A 23,233-nucleotide genomic window follows, 5' to 3' on the forward strand; every position below is an offset into this window, starting at 1 on the left:
GCAGAGAGAAAGAGGGGAGGAAGCAGGCTCCCTGCTGAGCATAGAGCCTGATGCGGCGCTTGATCCCAGGACCCTAAGATCATGACCTGAGCCGAAGGCAGAGGCTTTAACCCACTGAGCCACCCAGGCGCCTCTGTTAGCAAAATTTTGACTGTTCTGCTTTCCTTAGCTTTGGTGAAGGAAGGGAGGGATGGTCTCTAAAACGGAAGTTATGGACAGGTGCTCAGTCATTCCTGGACAGGATGGTAGATTGATAAAGTAATGACAGTGGTGCCCTCTGGCACATGCATTGCAGCATCCCAAGCTCCTGTACAGGCACAGATGGGCTGCATCAGGGAGGGTCTTCTGTCCCTAATGACTGGTGTGAAAAGCACTCCCACCATCCCGCCCATCAAAAACAAAAAAAGAAAGAAAGAAAAAAGTTCGCTCTGACAGCAAGAAATGACACACCTGGGTTGTGTTAAGAAATTTTTATTGTTTCCTTTGGATTTGTGATGAAAGCACATAAAATTACAAGTGGAAGAAACATCATGCCACAAAATTGCATAGAATTATTACAAAAATGTGAATTACACATTTTAAATAATTTGAGATAGAAGAACAAAATATGTACACTTTAAGAGTTTCAAATACTTTGTCCTATCTTTTATTTTTCTTCTGAAAAGGCAAGAGTCACAATGTCCAATCCATCACAAAGAATATTTATACAGTGCACACGCGCAACATTAAATTCAAAGTAACGCAAGCAATGGCCCTTTCTTTCGGAATGATTGAATGACCGCTTATCTATTACAGGAGCATTAATGAATGAATGTATGGCGATGTGGAAATGTTCAAATGAAACGCTGGAAACCAAAAACACAAGGCATGTCATCAGAATTTTGAAAATTGTTTTTCACGGCCAAAACCACGCTATTCTCAGTAGTGTAAGGGTATCAGAGGGGCACGGTCTAATTTACTACACAGCTCTAACGCTCTATTACAGGAGAAACCACAGTATAGAATTTTACACATTCAACACAGAACAAGGAAAATACATAAAGGCACAAAACTGCACATCATATAGACCCTTTTTCTTTATCTTACTCTATTTCAAGTAATATTAATATTGTTAAATGATAGTATCACTGTAGTAGTTTCAATGAGGCAAGATGGACAGTGTTCCACACTACCCCACAACTGCAAAAAGTGTCATTGTACAGATAAAAAAATGTGATTACAGTAAATGGCCAAATACAAATGTATTGCAAAATGACTAGAGTCACGAAGAGAATGCAATCCCACTACCCAAACAGTTTTGTGTAAGTCAAGGTCTTTCCACTTCTGTCTATCTCTGGACTAAAATGTGAGACAGTGTTCTGTAATAATCATCATTGTGTTTGGTATGAATGCTATTATTAGTTCATTCGTCTGAAATGTTAGACAGTCTACAATTTTATTTATAAAAATGCAGCTTTCAATTGTGCCCATTCTTGCTTCCTTACGATTAATGCCTTTCTTTCAAAGTGCAAAAGTAGAATGATTTACAAAAGATTTATCTTTCAGTGGCAGATAAGTTTTATTAAGTGTCTAATTAATACCCCAAATCCTTCAGATCAAAATATAATCATCTCCAAAGAGGATGGGATTTTTTCTCCTTGTGTCTTGCCAGATGTGTTTTTTTTTTAATCAAACACTCTTGCCTCATGTTTGAACTAAGTCTTCGTTTTGATTAAAACTTAACTGTGATCCCTAGTTATTGCTTAAAGTTAAATAAAATAATTTGCATAAAAATATTAAATTCTTGAAACACAATTTTCAGGACACAACTGGTTTTTGCATTTTAAAATGTTTCGCTAAGCTACAATCAGGTTTATTTTAAAGGAAAATAAAGCTGTGAGCATCTTTCTTCAGAGCTTTAACTTCAACGTTCCTTGTGTTACTCTCTAAATTATATTTCCCTCTATATAATTATTCTCTCTTACTTAAGTTCCTTCAATAATATTTTTGATCAGTTTTCCCATGATATAATTTGTTTTTCTTATGCCACCAACATAGAAACTTAACAAAAAGACACAGTAAGTGAATTAAATGTACATAGTATATATATAATGAAAGATTTTTTATGTTTGAATAAAGTCAAAATCTGTCAGACTTAAAAATTATGAAAGATACTAATAAATTTCCATATTGCTGTCCTATACATTTTTTATATATTCTATTAAAACAAGCTTAAAATCTGATACTTAAAATCCAGTTTTTGATCCTGCAAAATATATATCAAATTCATATTCTAAGCTCTAAATCTACCTCAACTTGCATCAACAGTTCCATCAACTGTTTCTTAGAATTTCAACATAATTTAATAGTTACATAATATAGATAGATGTTTGACCATTTTCTTCTCTGGGTATTTATCCCCGAATCTGGGTTTAAGTCTTGTGGAAGAGACTTGGGTCACTGCCAATTAAAATACACGCATCTATACTTGTATGGCGTGTGCGTGTGCGTGTGCGTGTGTGTGTGTGTGTGTGTGTGTACTTACATGGCTGTGTGTGTACATATATACATGGAGATACTATATATCATTTATATGTGGGTCTGTGTATTCTCTAGATAAATATTCAATCTTTATCTCTATAGTAAAAATAAATGAACCATAAAAAATGTGAGACAGCAAAATAACCACTGGAACCTGTTCTCCCTGATTGAATCTCTGCTCAACATCTATCAGCTTAACCATTTTTATTCAACCAGACAGACTCTGTAGTTATTTAATAATTTCAGGCCAACCAGCAATGAATACCCAGACTTTGAGTGCAAATAGTCACTTCGGAAAGCACAGTGCCTGGAAGTGTGTGGCCAGTTTGCTCAAGCAACCCCAATGTATGCGCCATATTGCTAAGTCTTGGGATAGCTTCACTGGGCAAGGATACAACCAAGTGACTTTTTTTCAAGAAAGAAGACCAAACTTATTCAAATCACTATGGTATTGAATAAAGCCATGTCAGCAACAGATACATTGATGCCTCTATGATAAATAAATTAGCAAACTGCAAGCCTCCAGTGCTTGCAAAGCAAAGGATAAAACATTTTAATATGCACGTTAACTTGAAGAGATGGTAGTTGAGGGGCAGTTAGGAAAACGAATGCTCAAAGTTGGCTGTTCGATAGTGTTAAATAATGCTACGCATTTCTCAAACTATTCCTATTACTTTGAAATACTTTACACCAGAGCTTCAAATAAAAACATGAGCTTGATTTTCTTCAAAAAAGACACTGTCCTTCGTTAAATGTCCCATGGAGCCCGGAAGTTGCCTGCTTTGAATTTACTATTGGAAAGAAAATAAAAATCCCACATACATGCACTCTCCACAAGCAGACCTGCAGTAGTGTCCACATAACGCATGGAGCCTGGGCATGAGGATGTTGGCATGGATCCTTCTAGAACTCTCCCTGTGTTGTGGATTGTAGGGTAAAGAATGCTTCTCAGGAAGATGCCCCCGGGCAGTGATTTTTGTAATAAGAGAGAGTCGGATGAAGGGGCCATGCATGCTTTGAAGGCCTGGCAGGAACAATCACAGAGGAGTATCAAACTCTTTTCCTGGGTTGTCTCCTTCCAGCTCATCACTGGAGGGAGGCCTGTGGTTCATTTTTCCAGGCTCTGAGGCCAGGGAGGGAGGGGCAGAGCTGTGGTTGCTGTCTTCACTGATCTTCCCTTTCATGGCTTCCTGCACGAACTCCAAGATCTCCAGGGGCAGTCTTTTGAACTTGTCTTGGTATTCTTGCTCCAGGTCTGTCTGCAGCTGGGAGACATCAAGAGAGGAGGATGGTTTTAGGTCATTTAGTTTTCTCTAACCACCCGCGTGGAAACTCTTTGAAAGAGACGTGCAAAGATGGGGGAGGAATAAATTAATGTAAATACCCTCCGCAGGGTACCTATGGAGAAGATGTAAAACAGAGTGTAGTTGAACACATCACGTGTCTGTGGCTGAAGGTCAAGTTCAGGTTCTGTGGGGCAGAATAGGGCTAAAGACAGGCAACAGTATAAATACACACACACACAGACACAGAGGCGAATCTTTTGAAAAAGTTTACAGAAGTAATATGCTGCGATCCGAAGTTCTTAAATGAAGGGACTGGAGCTACTGAGAGCTGGGCGTGCCAAGGTCAGCCATGCATCAGGCTGGGGAGAGGGAAGAGGTGGCTGGAGAGGACAGGGGAACTACAAGTGGGCTTCATAAAGCGCAGTCAAGTACTTCTAGAGAGAAGCTCAATGCATTTTTTTTTTTAAGATGTCATTTATTTGACAGAGAGAGATCACAAGTAGACAGAGAGGCAGGCACAGAGAGAGAGAGAGGGCAGCAGGCTCCCTGCTGAGCAGAGAGCCCGATGCGGGACTCGATCCCAGGACCCTGAGATCATGACCTGAGCCGAAGGCAGCGGCTTAACCCACTAAGCCACCCAGGTGCCCCCAGCTCAATGCATTTTTTAAAAAGATTTATTTATTTATTATTTTAGAGGAAGAGAGAGGGCGAGGTGAGGAGCAAAGGGAGAGCTTTTCCAGCAGACTCCTTGCTGAGCGTGGAGCCTGTCACGGCTGGATCTCACCACCTTGACATCGTGACCTGAGTGGGAACAAGAGTCAGGTGTTTAACTGACTATGCCACCCAGGCGCCCCTCAATGCATTTTATGAACTGAACATACTCCTATAACCAACTTTAACTTCTGTTTTGCCTTCTTTTTTTTTTTTTCATTCTAATTTTATTTGCCTTGTATATTGCTTTAGCTACCCATAAACTGTCTTTTAATTTATCTGTTTAATGCTCTGGAGAATGCCCAGACTTTTAAAAGTCAGAGAACTGTTTCTTCAGACTTAAATGGAAGCTGTAATCATAAAACCAGTGAAGGCTGGGCATCTTCTGTAGCCAGGGTGAGGGGCAGCCAGTGGTGGGTGCTGCCTGCTGGAAAGCTCTGCTGTGATGGACCCCATTGAAACACAGAATTTTATTTTATTTTTATTTTTATTTTTTAAGATTTTATTTATTTATTTGACACAGAGAGAGAGAGAGATCACAAGTAGGCAGAGAGGCAGGCAGAGGGGTGGGGGAAGCAGGCTCCCCACTGAGCAGAGAACCCGATGCAGGGCAATTCCAGGACCCCGGGATCATGCTGCTTAGTCCAGGGTTAAGACAGTGCTCAGGGCATGTGTTCCTTGGAGCTGTGACCCCTTTCCTTGCTCACATTCTGGACAATGTCAGCAGCATGAGAACACCCTCTTTGGTTCAACCCCTTTGCTTGTGCTTTTATGCTGGAGAAATTCTTGTCTGCAATTCTAAAATCCTCCAAAGTTCTGAAATCCAGAACTTTTTTTGGTAAATTTGGGGTAAACACATAGACATTAATTGATATAAAGTTATTTATAATCCTTATATATTTCACTGAATGTGAATATCTATGCACAGTACTGTAGACATATTAATTTGTATGACTGTGAGGATGACCAAGCCCCCTCCTAGAGTATTATGCTCACAGTATATGCATTACATGACTTTCTAAAATCAGAAAAATTATGTATTTCAAAAGACAAGGATCCCAAGAATCTCAGATGATGGACTGTGGATCTGTTTGAACAATATTCCCCCCCCAACCCACCCTACATCAAAAAGTGCCGGATAGGGTCACCTGGGTGGCTCAGTCAGTTATGTAGGTGTCTGCCTTCAGCTCAGGTCATGGTCTCAGAGTCCCGGGATCCAGTCCTGCATCGGGATCCAGTCCTGCATCGGGATCCAGTCCTGCATCGGGCTCCCTGCTCAGTAGGGAGTCTGCTTCTCCATCTGTCCTTCATACCACTCTCATCCTTTCTCTCTCTCTCTCTCAAATAAATAAATAAAATCATTTTTAAAAAGTGTCTGATAAAAATGACTTAAGTACTGAAAGTCAACTATTTTTCCCAAATATAAAATGTAGGGTATTTATGATTATGTCGCGCTGGCATATGAATTCTAATAAGCCAAGGAGGAAGCATGCTATGAGAAGGGCACTCATGGGGCTCTGAGATTGACATTGCTACAATGGAACAAAGGCAACTTCACACACAGCTGCTCCCTCCCTGTGAGGAACAAGTGAGCCATTGGAGCATCACAGACGAGATGACAATGGCCAATTCTTTCCCAACTATTTAGAAGGGAGTGGGGGCTTTTACAGAAGTGAAATCTTAGCCTGGTGTTCACCAGTTCTCATTAACTACCACGCAGGTCATTCATTTGTCTCATTTTTAATTCAGCAAGGCATGCTGTTCAAGTTTTGCTTCCAAGGGATATGAGGAAAGGAAGACTAAGCAAGGGGCCTGGTGTTGAGGAAACAGCAGATTTCCGTTTTCCTTTAGGTTAGTGTGGGGTACCTTCAGCATTAGATACATTGTATGAGACCTAGTGGTCAATTTCTCTTAGGTCCTGGTAGGCAAGACCCCAGAATGCTTGATAGTACTGTTTCTTTTTTGAATTTATATACAAAAAAGAATGTGAACTGTGAAACAATGTCAAATACTTAAATGAACATTTTTGAATAATGTTTAATAATCTAATTTTTAAAATAACCTAATTTTGATAATTATGATTCTGCACCCAATTCTAATGTGTGAGATCTTTCCCCGCATACCACAAAGCAATTCCCTAGTTACCAGCTGGGTGTCCAATAATTTAACTCAATTCTGATATTATCTACCTGGAGATAGCATCAGACCCTACAAGTTGAGAGCTCAGTCCTATGGGGCTGTCCCCACCCCCACCTCATGTCTGAGGTCAGTTTCAAGTCCAGGTGGTCACCTGTGATTCTGACTAACTGGATACAGACTGGCAATTCCAATGAACCCCTCCCCCACCACTAGTTTTGATTAGTTTGCTAGAGTGGCTCACAGAACTCAAACATTTTACTTACTAGATTACTGGTTTCGTATAAAAGCGTGTAACTCAGGAACAGCTAGGTGGAAGAGATGCACAGGGCAAAGTATGGGGAAAGGGTGTAGAGCTACCATGTTCTCTGAGAGCACCCACACTCCCTGCATCTCCCTCCACATGTTCACCAACACAGAAAGTCTTCAACCTCCATCCTTTTGGATTTTCATGGAGGCTTCATTGCATAGGCATGGTTGATTATATCATTAGTCCTTGGTTACTGAGCCAGCCTCCTGCTCTCCTCTCCCTGGAGATTAGGGGTTGGGACTGAAAAGTCCAACCCTCTAGCCCCAAGGTTGGTTCCCCTGGCAATCAGCCCCTATCTTTAGGTTATCTAGGGGCTTTTGAAAAGTTGCCTCTTTAACATGACCCAAGACATCTTTGTTGCTCATCATTTAGGAAATCTCAAGGGTTTTAGGAGCCCTGTGCCAGGAACTGGGATGAAGACTAAATATATATTTCTTATTGTAAATCACAGTATCACAGTAATAATAATTAAATAATTATTTAAAATAATTTTAAATTGCTGACTCAGTTGTGGCTAAATTACAGTTTTAGTGGACTCTTCTTTTATCATGGGTTAGTGGTAGATTATGTTGTATTCTAAACTAATAAATTAAATAATTTATTAACTAAATTAATTTTGTTTAATTTATATTACGTGCCATATTTTGCCCTTTTAAAAAAGTTATTCAGTTATTAACAACTTAATTACAAAATTGCGTTTATTATTAAATTTCAAGTTAGAGCTTTCCTTTTATTTGTTTTTCCTTCTTATAAATGGAACTCTTATTCATATTAAGAAAATATGAAGGGCAAAGTCTGGCTCTGTTCCCAAAAAGTCCCATCCATCAGGAGTTTTTTCCAGCCTACAGGTCACAAACTCAGATGTTTGGGGAGACCAGGCAAGTCTTGAACATAAGTGGGGTGGGGGGGAGGGCATGCTCTGTATAAGGGGGCAGCAGAAACCCAGCTCTAGATAAATTTTGCAGGACTCTTATTTTTCAAGAGAAGTCAGAAATTTAAATTTTCATTGAGGACCTGATTTTTTACTGTTGGCAATCAATTTGAACCTCATGAATTCTACTAGGCTTATGGAGTGTTTCTAACTTCTGTCCTAGTAGATTTAAATCTGGCTTCGACCAGAAAACTCTAGAGACTATGGACTTTCAATTTGGATCCCTCCTCATTCTGCCTCCCCTCCATCCTGAGCTTCATATGGCCTTCCTCCAAACACCAGAACTTGTTCTTGATCACCCTTCTGCTGGGGTTCAGTGTTATCCCATCTCATTGCCACATTCTGGTTCACATCGACACTGAATATTGAGTGTCTACTCTGTGTAACTCAAGCTGTAGGTTCTGGGGGAATGCTAGATTAATTGCACAATGATAGCAATGTCTCACCCCTCCTGGTACTCATGGCCTCAGCAATGTCTCCCATGAAAGAGTGGAGTGTATTTTTTTTATCTCCCTGAATCTAGGGAGGCCTTGGGATTGCTTTGTCCCATAGAATGTCAGAGTGACAGCATGCAGTTCTGAGCCTAGACCCCAAAAGACTTCATGTGGTTCTGCTCTCACTGTTAGAAGCACACTGAGCCATTAGGTGACGAGGAGACACCTCGTCATAGGAGACACATAACCCTGTTGTCCCCCCCTCCATCACTTCAACTGACTATCAGACAAGAGGGTGAAGCTATTATAAACCAGCCAGCCCTCAGCTGACCCACCAGCTAAACATAGGTTTGAGTAAGGCTACTGAGACCAGCTGAGCTTGACTCAGACCAGAACTGCCTAGCTAGTTCATAGACTTATGAGCTTAGTAAATGTTTATTGTGTTATGCCACTCAATTTTGTCGGTTTTTTGTTTGGGAGAAGTAATGTGACAGTAACTACACGAGATAGTAGGAAAATGCAAAGTGATGTCATATATGGCCTGGTTCCATGAGACACTCATATTTTTTTTAGAAGATTTTATTTATTTATTTGACAGACAGAGATCACAAGTAGGCAGAGAGGCAGGCAGAGATAGAGGAGGAAGCAGGCTCCCTGCTGAGCAGAGAGCCCGATGTGGGGCTCGATCCCGGGCTCAATCCCAGGACCCTGGGATCGTGACCTGAGCCGAAGGCAGAGGCTTTAACCAACTGAGCCACCCAGGCACCCAGGCACCCCGAAACACTCATATTTTAATTCAGCTAGCCCCATCTTTTCATTGCTATAATCTTAAAACACATTACTGAGGGACATCACTACAGGATTGATAGATCTTCATGAAAAATCTGATTTTGGAAAATATGCTTTGGAGCTTTTCTATAACATTAGCAAACATGAGCTTGCTTGATCTTAAATGTATAAGATCTATTCTTAGGAAATGGGCAAAAAGAGGGAAAGATATCATCAAATTTGATCTCTAATTTTAAGGCAAATTGTTACATTACACTCAGGTATTAATAAATCAGAACATGGCCAGAGTTTCTTTAATTATAAGCTGAGTTCTCCAATTTGACTAGCCAAACTGAATTTCTAAATATCTCAGCTAACATATTTTTCAAACCATCTTGCCTACTCATTGCTTTTGTGAACTCTGGATAGCAATACAGTCAGGTTCAATGCTTTTAGCTCTGCCTGAGTATAATGTCCAATATTTTTGCACTTGGGATGCTATCCTACCTCTGACAGTTTTTCAACTGCCTTAAAAAAATAAAGTAGAGATTTGATGTAGTTTATGCAAGGTTTTTAGATTCATAAATGTAAGTGAAGACCAAGGAGAAAGTAAAGTTACTTATGTAGGTTAGTTTACAAACAGGGGGGAATATAATGTATATGAATATAATGTAATGAATATAATGTATATGTGGCATAAATATAGAATAAGACAGGTTACTGAGTTAATAAAGAGATCAAATCAATACCAACTTTCTTTTTTTTTTTTTTAAGATTTTATTTATTTATTTGACAGAGAGAGATCACAAGTAGATGGAGAGGAAGGCAGAGAGAGAGAGAGAGAGGGAAGCAGGCTTCTTGCTGAGCAGAGAGCCCGATGTGGGACTCGATCCCAGGACCCTGAGATCATGACCCGAGCCGAAGGCAGCGGCTTAACCCACTGAGCCACCCAGGCGCCCCCAATACCAACTTTCTAAGGAAACAAACTGAAACCAGAGTATAGGAGCTACTGTGGGATAATAAAGACAGAAGAACTGCTAAAACTTAAAAGAAAAAAACAAATTCTGTAGAGAAGGCACAGACACATATTTAAGGAGAACTTTTACTTTGAACTCAGGTCCAACTCAATCATTTTGCCTAGGGAAGTATATTAAAGACCTTAATATAAAACACAAAGCAGGGCACCTGGGTGGCTCAGTAGGTTACATCTCTGCCTTCAGTCAGGTGATGATCTCAGGGTCCTGGGATGGAGCCCTGCATCAGGCTCCCTGGTCAGCAGGGAACCTGCTTCTCCCTCTCTCTGTGTGTGTGCTCACTCACACCCTCTCTCTCTCTTTCTCTCTCTCTCAAATAAACAAATCTTAAAACAAAACAAAACAAAACAAAAAACCCAAAACCACACACAAAGCAAAAAAATCTTAGGGAAAATTCTGGGTGAATAATTGCATTATTATAGAGATAGAGGTTTATTATATAGGTGTAAAGATCTTCTCAAGGAAGATAGATAAACTGTAAGCTACAAAGAAAAAAATTGATTAAGTATGTTGTTGATTCTTAAAAAGTATGGGGAGGGCAGGGGCGCCAACCCCCCGCACAGCCAAAAATCCTAGTCAAATTTTTAACTCCCCCAAAACTACGAATAGCCTTGACTAGAAGCCTTGCCAATAACATGAACAGTCAATTAACACATATTTGTAACATGTATTTTATCTTATAAGCATTGCATATTATATTCCTACAATAAAGTAAGCTAGAGAAAGAATGTTTTTAAGAAAATCATACAGAGAAAACACATTTACAGTACTATACTGTATCGAAAAAAGTCCGTGTACAAGTGGACCTATTCAAACCCATGTTGAGGGTCACTATATTTATCTAAATGAAAATCATCTTTTTGGGGGATTGAAAAAATGAACAAACCTCAAGCAATTCATAGGAGAAGTGAAAATATCCAATATATATTTGAGAAAAACCTCACTCTCATTGACAGTATGTAATATGCAATAGCACATTTTTTTAAGGAACATATTGGTAGGGGAAAAAAAGTTTGTTCAAAGGAGCATTAACATCTGGAGAGAAGTGAACATTTTCCAACATGAGCAATAATCTTATATCTGTAATATCTACAAGAAGGAGAATGCACATAGCTTTCACCTAGCAATTCCACATTTGGGAAGGCAATCTGGCCCAGGGAAACGAGAGCACTAACATATAAGGATGGAAGCATCAGGAAACTTACTATTGCATTGTTGTAGAGGTAAAACCCAAATCTACTGCCACCACACCAAAAAACAAACCAAAACCAAAACCAAAACCCAAAACCAAAACAAAATCACAGCCACAATCACAAACCCCTGAAAACAACTATAATAATAATGTTGATATTTTGCCACGTGTGTATTATTATTGTCTATCCCTCTTTTTTTTTTGGTGAATCATTTGAAAATAAACTTCAGATATCATAATGCTTGGCCACCACACCCCCTAAAAATAAAAACATTTTCCTACATTGTGACAATACTTTAATCATGTCAAGGAAATTGATAATAATCTTTTTTTTTTTTTTGATAATAATCTTTAATGTTACCCAACATCCATCCATGTTCAAGTTTTCCCAGAATCACTCTCCCAAATTTTCTAGCTTTTTTTTTTGGACCGGAATTCAATCAAAGTTCTTGAATTGCATTCAATTGTGATGTCTTCCTCTCTCTTCCCTCTTGAGTTATTTATTGTTTTAAAATTTTTTATGGGGGTGCCTGGGTGGCTCAGTGGGTTAAAGCCTCTGCCTTCGGCTCAGGTCATGATCCCAGGGTCCTGGAATGGAGCCCCACGTCCAGCTCTTTGCTCTTTGGGGAGCCTGCTTCCCCCTCTCTCTCTGCCTGCCTCTCTGCCTACTTGTGATCTCTGTCTGTCAGATAAATAAATAAAAATCTTAAAAATAAATAAATAAATAAATAAATAAATAAATAAAATTTTTTATGACTTGGCTTTTTTTGAAGAGTCCTGTTCAATTTTCTTATAGAAGGCCCCCATTCTGAATTTGTCTGATTACTTCCTTGGGGTGCCATTTAAGTCAATCCTGGAAAACCTATCTTTCCTGTAAATGAGAAATTAAGCCTGTAAACGTGATCAGATGGGGATTAAACAAACATTTGTTTGGACAAGAAGAGTCAACAGGTATTCTTTTACATCTCGTATCATAACATATCAGTGAGGTGTATTATGATGTGACCACATAATCGACAATGCTGAATTCCATCACTTGGCCAAAAGTGGTAAATAGCACACTTTAATTTTGTCAAGACATTTTTTTTTTCTTTTGCTTATTGGCAATTATTCTGGGGGGGGGGGTGAAGCTCTGGATCCACAAAAAGTTTCCTTAGCACCCTTTCATGAAATGATTTTCATCTATCTTATTAGGAGTCAATGGCAATTTTCTAACTATTTTTTAAGCTAGTATTTTATTTAGCTCTTCTGTAAGGAAGAGCTTTCCCTTTTCAGGTGGAAATGAACCAGAGTTCCTCCTAAAAAGGCAGAGCAAGCATTTAATTCTTTTCCTTTGATTCATACATATTCTGAGTAAGGTGTTAGGGCAATAATAATTTCAAAAGATAACAAATGAGTTTTCTTTCCCTTCTCTCTCTTTCTCTGAAAATAACTGCAGACAATGTATTTTTATTTCCAATCATTCCCTTTGTTTAAATCAGTTGCAGTCATTATTTTTGAGCTCAAATTGTCCCCATATAATGCCAATAGAAGCCCTTTTAGGGCATGATCCTAGGTCCTTTTGACATGCCCTCATTGGGTTTTGAGCATTTGATTGCTTTTCTAGATACAGTAAGATAACTCAGGCACCTCTCATGCTTTCTCTGACTCAGACCTGGAATCAGCTACTTTTCCAAGGAGGCTTTGTTGGGAGAAGGCACTGGGTGCTAAAAGTGCTCGCTGCTACCAAGCTGTCATTGTGTTTGGGCCCACAGTGGACATTAGGACATATATTTTTGAAAAATTTTTAGTATATACTGATATCTGAAATTTAAATGTAACATTAAATAATTTTTCTTAAATCCTTTGATTTTTTGCCTTTCCATATCTCTTTTATTTTGGAACTAATTTTGCATATTTTGCTTTCTGGTAACAACATATATTTACCCATTTGCTTTACCTTTTCATATATATGGAAATAGTTTCAATATTGTGACCTAGCAATAAAATAACCATGTGAAGCTTAAGTCGTTCTTGACGTTCTGTTTTTCACAAAATAGATCCCACCTAGGATGCACAATTATATTACTCTGCAAAAATTCCCCTGAATTAATTATATTATTTGATTAGTTACATTATTTTTTTTAAAGATTTTATTTATTTATTTGACAGAGGGACAGAGCACAAGCAGAGGGAGCAGCACAACGAGAGGGAAAAGCAGATTCTCTGCTGAGCAGAGAACGCAACGTAAGTAGGGCTCAATCCCAGAACCCTGGAATCAGGACCTGAACCAAAGGCAGATGCTTAACTGACGGAACCACCCCTAATTATGTTACCTTTTATATACACATAAAGCCATTTGTTTCATTTGTTTTCTCATTAGTCACTTTAGATTACTTCACTTTTTTTTTTTCTTTCTCTGAAAGTATCTGCTGTATTTTTTAAAATGTAATTCCTCACAGTCTCTTAACCCTTTTAAAAATATGTCTGGTTTTGGGGAAATGCATGTGTAATATGGTACTGAAATTATCTTGCTCAAGATATTTTAAAAATTTACTGTTAAAGATTAGGGAAATAATAAAACTCACAAACAAGCAAAAAAAAAAAAACCCCTCAACCCCCCACCCAACCAGTAGAAACATCAATAAAACAGTTTCTGTAAAAGAAAACATAGGCTTCTGCTTAGAGAAATGAAACACAGCCAATGAATGTAAAACAATAAATGGCTATGAAAATAAGTGAACATAATTGTTACTGTGATAAATGAAGTAAGTCTATATACAGTTTTATATGTACTATGATTACAGCCATGAGAATATTTTTTAAGAATACAGAATTACTGGGGCGCCTGGGTGGCTCAGTGGGTTAAAGCTCTGCCTTCAGTTCAGGTCATGATCCCAGGGTCCTGGGATCGAGCCCCTCATAGGGCTCTCTCCTTGGCGGGAAGCCTGCTTCCTCCTCTCTCTCTCTCTCTGCCTGCTTCCCTGCCTACTTGTGATCTCTGTCAAATTAATTAATTAATTAATTAATTTAAAAAAAAAAGAATACAGAATTACTTTGAAAGAAAATACTAAAATATAAACTGTTGGGACTGAATATTTTTATTTTCTCTATTTCTCATTTTTATGGTAATGTGATTATTTTACTTTTAGCATGAAAATAGCATTCCAAAATAAAAACAAATATTAAAAAAAAAAAAAAACCAGAAAAGTACGAAACACTGAGCATGGGATAGAGTGACTGGGAAAATTAATAGAGTGACCGGGAATTAATGCAAATATTTTTTTTTTAAGATTTTATTTCTTTATTTGACAGACAGAGATCACACGTAGGCAGAGAGGAAGGCAGAGAGGAAGGCAGAGAGAGAGGGAAGCAGGCTCCCTGCAGAGCAGAGAGCCTGACAGGGGGCTTGATCCCAGGACCCTGAGATCATGACCTGAGCTGAAGGCAGAGGCTTAACCCACTGAGCCACTCAGGTGCCCAATGCAATGCAAGGATTTTAAATTCAACATCATCAATCAATCAATGAGCTAAAAGGCTGTGGGAAAAGCATTAAAATACACACACAGAGTGGGTGGTTTAAAATCACCCCGAGCCACCTTGCAGACTCATCTTATTTTTAGAATAATCTCATGAATTTTTACATCAACCAAGAATAGAAATAACAAGATCATATAAAAGTTACAGAGGGAGGTCAGTCCAGTTAGCAGGGGATTGTTGGAAAATCACATGTGGGAAAATGGGACCACATTACATATCCCAACCGTTATAGAGTGTGTCGGTTTATTTGTTTTCCTCTAAATTTCTTTAGAACAAATTGCAATGGGACTTCAAGTCAAAATGTCTGAGTGGAGAGATTCCTTCTTCTACTCTAAACAAGGAAATGCTAAGTAAAATAGAACACATACATTTTATTAAATTGATAACTGAGGTTTGTTCTTTTTTTTTTTAAGATTTATTTATTTTAGGGGTGACTGGGTGGCTCCGTGGGTTAAAGCCTCTGCCTTCGGCTCAGATCATGACCCCAGGGTCCTGGGATTGAGCTCCGCATCAGGCTCTCTGCTCAGCAGGGAGCCTGCTTCCTCCTCTCTCTCTCTCTGCCTGCCTCTCTGCCTACGTGTGATCTCTATCTGTCAAATAAAGAAATAAAATCTTTAAAAAAAAGATTCTTTATTTTAGAGAGAGAGAGAGAGAGCATACATGAGAGCGGCAGAGGGAGAAGGAGAGAGAATCTCAAGCAGACTCCACACTCAGTGCAGAGCCCCACCTGGGGCTCGATCTCACCACCCTGAGATCTCCCCTTGAGCAGAAACCAAGAGTCAGATGCTCCGCCCATTGAGCCACTCAGGAGCCCCTGATAACTGAGTTTTAATACTAGAAAAGAAAATCCTTAAGTCACAGGAATAACAAAGGAACTCAAAACCAAGAGGTCCCCAGTGGCAGAATAGATTCTCCATCTTAGAGCACTGAGGTTTTCATGTTTGAAGAAGATGGGAGAGAAAGCCTAAGAACTGGCGGTATTGAAATGGTGAAATTGTCGTTTCCACACTTGATAGGCCGGCCAGGAAATCTCCATCCATAATCTCAGGGACAAGGTGAAGAAGCCAGCAATTCATGGGTCCATTGAAGGAAAAAACTTCAACCATGAAGAATCAGGAGCCCAAATCAGCAGTGTGAGGGAGTTCGGTCTCTAAGTTCATAGTACCCTTATAGACTGGTAAACCAGTTCCCTAAATCAAAGCCAAAACTTAAAAAATCGATAAAACCTTTTAAGATTTACACCAAGCATCCATAATTATCTACCTTGAGCCCTCACTAAAAATGCTCTCTTTTGACTTAAAGCCTGTGCATTTAAAAAAACAAGAGATGGGCTGTGTCAAATGTCCTGGAATGAACTCAGCCATGTCCCTGGAGAACGCCCTTCTCCTGATCACCTAAAATTAGTTTTGGTTTTTCTTTTTCTTTTTATAAATGTATATTTCAGGAGAGGTTAGCAGTCCTAGGGTTTTATCAGGATAATTGATTTTGATTCTTAGGGAGCGAGTATTTCCTAATTATATAGTCACTCCTTCTAAATATAATGTTTATATCTTCTGGTTGAATCACTGTGGTTTTAGGTTGGCTGTTTCCAACTTGATCTGAGAATAAACTAGACTGAGAATAAACTAGACACTTGCTCGCTGGCCTCAGGGGTTTTGAAAAATCTGATGGTCATTCCTGTGTTCCCCATCCAAGGTGAAGTTGGAAACTATGATGGAATTTCTCAGAGAACAAACTGAGGCAGAACCAGGTAAAAAGGTAAATGAGTGTCTGGGGCTGGGCGGGAATGTGGTGACCACAGAGGGCGTTCCTCCGCTACAAAGAGCAGCCACCCAATCTTGCCACCTAGATTGCTGCCACGTGTATGCCAGAGGTTGCTACCTCCGAGTTTTTCAAAAGACAGTAGTGATCTGGATTTTCATGTTACGTCTTCCGGGTTGTCGGTGCTGGCGCCCAGGTTAGAAATGTATAAAACACTGTGTGGGTCTGGGGTGCTTGGCTGGCTCAGTCGGAGGAGACTGTGACTCTTGATCTTGGGCTCATGGGTTCAAACCCCACTTTGGGTGTAGAGATTACTAAAAAAAATAAATAAACTTAAAACAACAACAACAATACAGTGCAAGTCAATTTACAACCTCTGAAATAGCTAGGTAGTGTATTCCACCGGTTTGCCTTTGGACTTGATCTAAAAGTCTCCTGAGGCCTCTCTACTTTAGGACTGGCCTCCACCCTCTTTGCTGAATAAATGTAAACATAACTACAAGGTGCTGATATCTTGAAACTTTGATAAGACACCAATCACTGGGAAGGCAGAGACACTTCACTTAGCTCCTCTGGAAGGTATTTGCTGAATAATCTGGGATATCTGCCTATTCTCCTATTTCCTCATTTGCCAACTTGTGGTGAGGTGACTGTGCTAAATGCATAGGGTTTGGAATGGGAAATCTGATAAACCTAACTGCAAAGTGTTTTGATACAAATGTCTTTTTTTAAAATTCTTCTAGTCTAGATCCTTCTGCTGATGGATCCCTTTTTTTCAAGGGTTCTGCAAAGGTGATTTGGAACACAAAGTGGTTACTCCATTGTCTTTATCTTTGGGGTCTTGTACAAGGGGCAGTCGATTCAGAGTAATTCTAGGTATAGCAGATTTGAATTCCATTATCTTGGTCAACAGTGCAAAAAATGATGAGTTATGCCCCAAAACATTCCTTTTCCCATGGTGTCTGCTCTGCCTGTGTCTGCTACAAGACCTTCCCACTGTCTTGGCGCCCAGGGTTGACGGTTTGACAAGTTCTTGCCTCTAGAGTTCAAGGCAGGACTTTTTAGAGGCATTTGAGGTATCTACTGTTTCTTTCCCTTTTCCTGCAAGGGCCTAGCGATGGTGGAGTCACATTATGAGAAGAACCTGGTCCTCTGAATTAGCATGCTATCCGCCAACCAGAAAGACTTTGTTACAACCAGACTGGACTTTGTTACATGAAAAAAAGAAAACAGTCTATTGTGTGAAGCAAGTGACATTTTGGTACTGTTTGTCACAGCAGCTAATGTTATGCTAACCAATACATTCTTACATCAATAATTTCTGTTGCACGATTCACATTGAGTTTAGGGGAATGCTGAACATATATGTAGATATTATAAGTGTTTCTCTTATTTATGATTCATCTTGATTAGCCAATTTTTATACCATAAAGATAGCCTCTTAAAGTTGCTTGGGGGCTCATTTGATTATTATGAATTTAAAGTAGCATTAGAGAATAATCCTAACAATAAATCTTGAGCACTTTATAGCTATAAGACAGAAAGAGCTAGTGTTATGAAACCCAGAGGTATTATTACTTTCCACCACTCTTGATCTATTTCTCTTCTACAAGGAAAATGCAGGCATGAAAAAAAATCTCCCTTTTCTTCTCTTGTTATCACTGGATTAAAAGTGTCTATGGAACCTATAGTGTGTGGCTATCATAAAGTTACTCCCGTAAAGGCAGCAGAAGGTGACTTGAATTAAGTACTATTGCAAATCAGTGGTAAAATACGATTCCTTTTTCTTTTGCTTAGATAACAAGGCAGAGCTAGTCAGCTAAATCTCATTTTCTGCTTCTACCTTCCCATCATCTGACAGTCCCCTGGCATGTACAACCCTGTGGCTGCTTCCAGAAACCTGGGTGATTTCTTCAGATTATCCAATATGGAGGACTAAAAGCCCTTCTGACAGATCATAGGCATCCTTACTTAATAGGAATAAATATCTTCAGGGAAATCTACTGGTGTGGGAAAGTCTAGTAGGTTCTCCCATGTCTGTTCTCGTTCTTGGTTGGCCTTGCCAGCCAGAGAGCCACCATAATCCCAAATCATGGAACACAACCTGATACATGCAGTACAGGACTGGATGGCAAATGCCACTGTTTCATGGCTCAGTCTCTACATTTACTCGTTTCTTTGGCCTTTACTTTCTCAGACATTCATTGATTTATTCACTCATTCGTTTAAAATGTAGTGAGTCCTTTCCATTACCTGCCACTGTGACTAATGCTAAGCATAGAGATATGAATGAGAGACATAGCTTTAGTTTCAAGAAGTCCCCAGACCAGTGGGAGGATATGAAGCCTAAAACAATGATGTGATATGCTGAGATGAGTACCAAGATAAAGTTACAAGCAACATGCAATAATAGCACAAAAGAGTTTCCCTGTTCTTGGTGTCACAGAGTAGGAACTACCTGAGACTCTAAGTACTGGACATCACTAAACTCCTGTCCTTTTGCACACCTGTCCAGCTGACCACCACTAAATTTTATGAAGGGCCCACCTGTGTCACTTTCTGCCTACTCTCTGTGCATATCTAATTACATTACAAAATAATTTAAAAAGGAAAAATATAAGATCGTACTTCTTTCTGTAATAAGATAAACACCGAAACGATTAGGGCAGTTTGCAGTTTGCAGTGAGCGAAGTGTGTGCAGTTACACAGGACATCAGCAACACCTGAGATGTTGTTGGAAATGCAAGTTCTCAGGCCCACACCAAATGTACTGAATTTAGAAACTTTGGGTGTGAGGACTCAATCATCGGTGGGTATCATTCATGGCTGATTCTGATGAATCCCAAAGTTTGAGAACCTCTGATTTAGAACATGAAGAAGTTGCAGATGATTCCTATATCCATGGATTGTTGAGAATTATTCATATATTTAATTATTAAGTTTTGCCAAGACAGGAGTGTCAGATTAGGAATTATTTTGTAAGCCTAAAAACACTTGACTGTTGTTGAGGTACATATATCAGATACAAAGCACTGGGTCCAATGCAATCAAAAGTTGAACGATTAAGGCTATAACAGTATAATCCTGGGGGGCTTTTCACTCAATTCTGAGGTTTGCTATAGGAGTGACTTTAATTGTCCAGCATAGAACTCTGCAGAATAACCACTCAGTACCGACTGCCGTATTTCCAACTGCCTGCTTTCTCTACTAGAAGTGGCACCCAGGAATTGGCATATGTATACCCAAGCTCCCTAACCCTTGGATGGAAAAACGGTAAGATGAATGTTCTGAATGGTCCTCCAGAGTTCCCTATTAGGCCTGAGCACCGGTTGCCCACAGTTGTAACTTACTTGATAACAAACACACATTCTGTTGGCTGCCTTCGCTTTCCTACTTCACTTCCCTACTCCCTACTAGTTTCCTGGGATCATGTCTCAGGTAATCATTTTTATTTGGTATTTATTTAGTTAGTAAAATCCCAGTATAGTTAGCATACACTGTTGTATTAATTTCAGATGTACCAGACTCTGAAGCAAGGATGGGAATACAAGGAGTGTTTCTGAGAAGTGATCCCAAATGAGATATATCTCCCACTTCTCAGAAGAACTCCTTGTACTCACATCCCTGTCCTGGGGTCTGCTTCTGGGGGAACCCAAACTATGACATTAACTTAGTTTGAATTTATTAGCTGACATATTTTAGGTGTGTGCAAATTGCAGCGATTTTCAGATGGTTGTGTCCCAGTGTCTGATGCATGTTGATATTATGTGACTTGCTTATAAACTACTTGAGCTGAAGATCTATTGTCAATCATCCAATGCCTATATTGGAGTTGAAAAATGCACATTCCTTTCTATATCTACATAGCTCTACCTGGCCTTAAAGCAGTTAAAGTCAAGCAACAATCCAAGTAAATTTGAATTTGGCTATCCTTTGGCCCTTGCTGTACAGACCTTCATCTCAGTGGTCATATATAATACAACAGGAGTTCAAAATGCTATGAAATTATTTCTGTGAGAAGAGAAATTGATGTACCAGAGAAAAGAAAGGCTGAAATGTGCCCAGCATAGTGATGCTGCACATTTATTTCCTCTTCATCCAGCAGCATATGGAATAGAGGGATAAACTCAAATGCCAATTGGTTCTGCTGTTTTTGTTACATAACATTTCAAGCGAAAGAAAGGCTGTCAAGAAAAAAATTATGCTGAACACTGAGATGAATAAATAATGTGTGGTAGACTGAGCATATTCAAAAAGAGTTTATTCCATCAGAAGAAGACCCAATGTTTTCTGTTACAGCACAGGACTTAATAGCAAAAATAGAGCAATATCTTCAAGAAAATTGCTTTTGCATAAAAATTGGATAATAATACCAGAGATATAATGAATACATGTTTAAAGGAAAAGGCTTTTACTTGAAAATAAATATTTAATATCTAACTGTGAAAATGTGTATTTTCAATGCTTCTTTAAATAACTAAAATGTTAATTAGCATTTTTTTCTCTTTAGACTGCCTTTTAATCAAATGCTCTGTCTCAAAGAAAATGACCCATCTCACCAGTTAGTGACTTTTCCATCATTTATGCCTCAAACAAACAGAATAAGTGCATGGTTCTTTACTAACAGTTCCTGAGTCTTGATCAAATGTCACTAATAAAAATACACAAATTAAAATTGTTTGCTTTATACAAGTATGTTTGCATTTCATACTTGTGATCCAAATGCAATTAATATTTTCAAGTAGAAATGTCACTGATTGAGACACGAAACCTGATTTAAAATATAGTCTTCTGGATTAAAATACAGCCAGAAAGAGAACTGGCAGTTTGGCTTTCTTTCCCCTTTACTCATCCACAAAGTTTTGTCACCTTCTTCTCCTTCTCCCTTAGAATATTTATTTTTATTTCTAATATTTAGTTAATAAATCAGTCACCAACTTGGAAACCATATAACAGAATATAATTACAAATTTGTCTCTCAGGTCAAAGATGGACACCATGATGGTATGGACTCTTTCAAGAAAGTTAGGTCTACTATGAGGTCAAAATAATGTGTTGAAAGTCAAGCAACTGGTTGGAATTAGTTTCTAATTGAACTTGGAAACTCATTGATGATTATCCTATCAATATATGAACTCTTCTTGTGAGTTCTCTTAAAACATCAGGAAAATCATGTTCAAGAAACAACTATGAATGCACTGATAATATACCAACTTCTTGAAGAGAATAAGCCTTAAGATGCTTTTCCTAATTCACCCAACCTGGGTCCCTGTGGAGGTATGTGGATTACTCCAAGTAAGCACTGAATTGAGGAATGAATATTTATTGAGCACATACTGATGTATATAATTGGCTCTAGGGAGTTGTTTGAGAAATCTTGATTAGTATATAAGTTGCTTCTTAAGGGTCAGAAACTTACAAAAATATGTCATTGGTGAGCCAAGGCAAAATTCTATAATGACACAAACTAGTCATGCAAGATGGATTGCCAAATCAGTGAGTATTATTGATTTGGGAATTGTGGATTACTGTAGAGAGACTTGACTCTGAGTTATTCTATGAAATCAAAGTCTACAGTTACCACACATAAAACAAACCGATAAGCAATGCCTTAAGCACAAGGATTTTCTTCCACTAGGCCTTTAGTAACTATTCTGTAATGACTATGACTATTTATTGGACATTTATTATATGCAGGGTACTAGGTTAACTGGCAAGCATGGATTATCTCTGGGGATTTCTTCTTTAAATTTTCCCATTCTTCTAGGATGTAAGTACTATTATTATTTGATGGATAAGTGACACAGCTGGTAAATAACGAAGTCGGAATTCAAACTCAGTTATTCTTAAACAACAACCTCCAATTATGTATAATGACCTCCTCTCCTTCCAAGCACAAGCAAGAAGCCTACATATTTATATTCCCTCAATGACTTGCTAGAATAAAAAGTTGGTAGGAGCTTTTTTGTAGGATAAAAGAGGAACAAAGGGAATTTTTTTATTCAGTTGCATAATCCATAACCTTTGCAAGAAAATATTTTACTTGGTCTAATAGACTTCAACTTGAAAACATTTTACTTGGTCTAATAGACTTCAACTTGAGTCTATACTGGAAAAAAAAGAACTCAACAAGAAACAAGAAAGATTTTTGAATTAACAGGAGACTGAGGTAAAAAATTCCGAATGTCTTCAAAAGATAGTTAGAAGGCCATCTCTAGAAGAAAAAGTTCTCCAACTCAGCTGTATGGCATAAAATCACTTCCTAAAGCCTTGATACTCAAAGTGTGGTCTTAAGACCAGCAGTATTGCCTCCTACTCACCACAGACCCACTGAATCAGAATTTGCATTTTTAACAAGATATCCAGGTAATTCATATGTATATTCAAGTTTGAGAATCATGGGTTTAGAGATACTTGCTATGATTTTCATGATGTGGATAGAAAGCTGAAAAAGTGTAGGCTGGGCTATTTTGAAGTATTTTCTATTTGTCAGCAGAGGATGCTGACAAAGGAAGTTGCAGATTTGGTGTTTCTTTAAGATGAATTACAGTTACTGAGCCAATCAAAAATGAGCTCACTCTTCCTAACTGCTGGCCTCAGAAGTGCATGAGCCAGTTAGGAATAGGGAGGG

The 23,233-nt window shown here is 38.7% G+C and overlaps 1 protein-coding gene across 1 annotated transcript in view; it reads right to left on the reverse strand.

Moving 5' to 3' along the window:
• Positions 1-460: 460 nt before the first annotated feature.
• PLCB1 (phospholipase C beta 1) overlaps positions 461-23,233 on the reverse strand; it is a 680,586-nt gene continuing 657,813 nt past the window's right edge. The window contains 1 exon segment of the mRNA XM_047744852.1: positions 461-3,785. Coding sequence (XP_047600808.1) covers positions 3,558-3,785 — 228 coding nt within the window. The 3' untranslated portion in view covers positions 461-3,557.

Source organism: Lutra lutra, chromosome 9, assembly GCF_902655055.1.
Source record: "Lutra lutra chromosome 9, mLutLut1.2, whole genome shotgun sequence".
Classification (NCBI taxonomy): domain Eukaryota; kingdom Metazoa; phylum Chordata; class Mammalia; order Carnivora; family Mustelidae; genus Lutra; species Lutra lutra.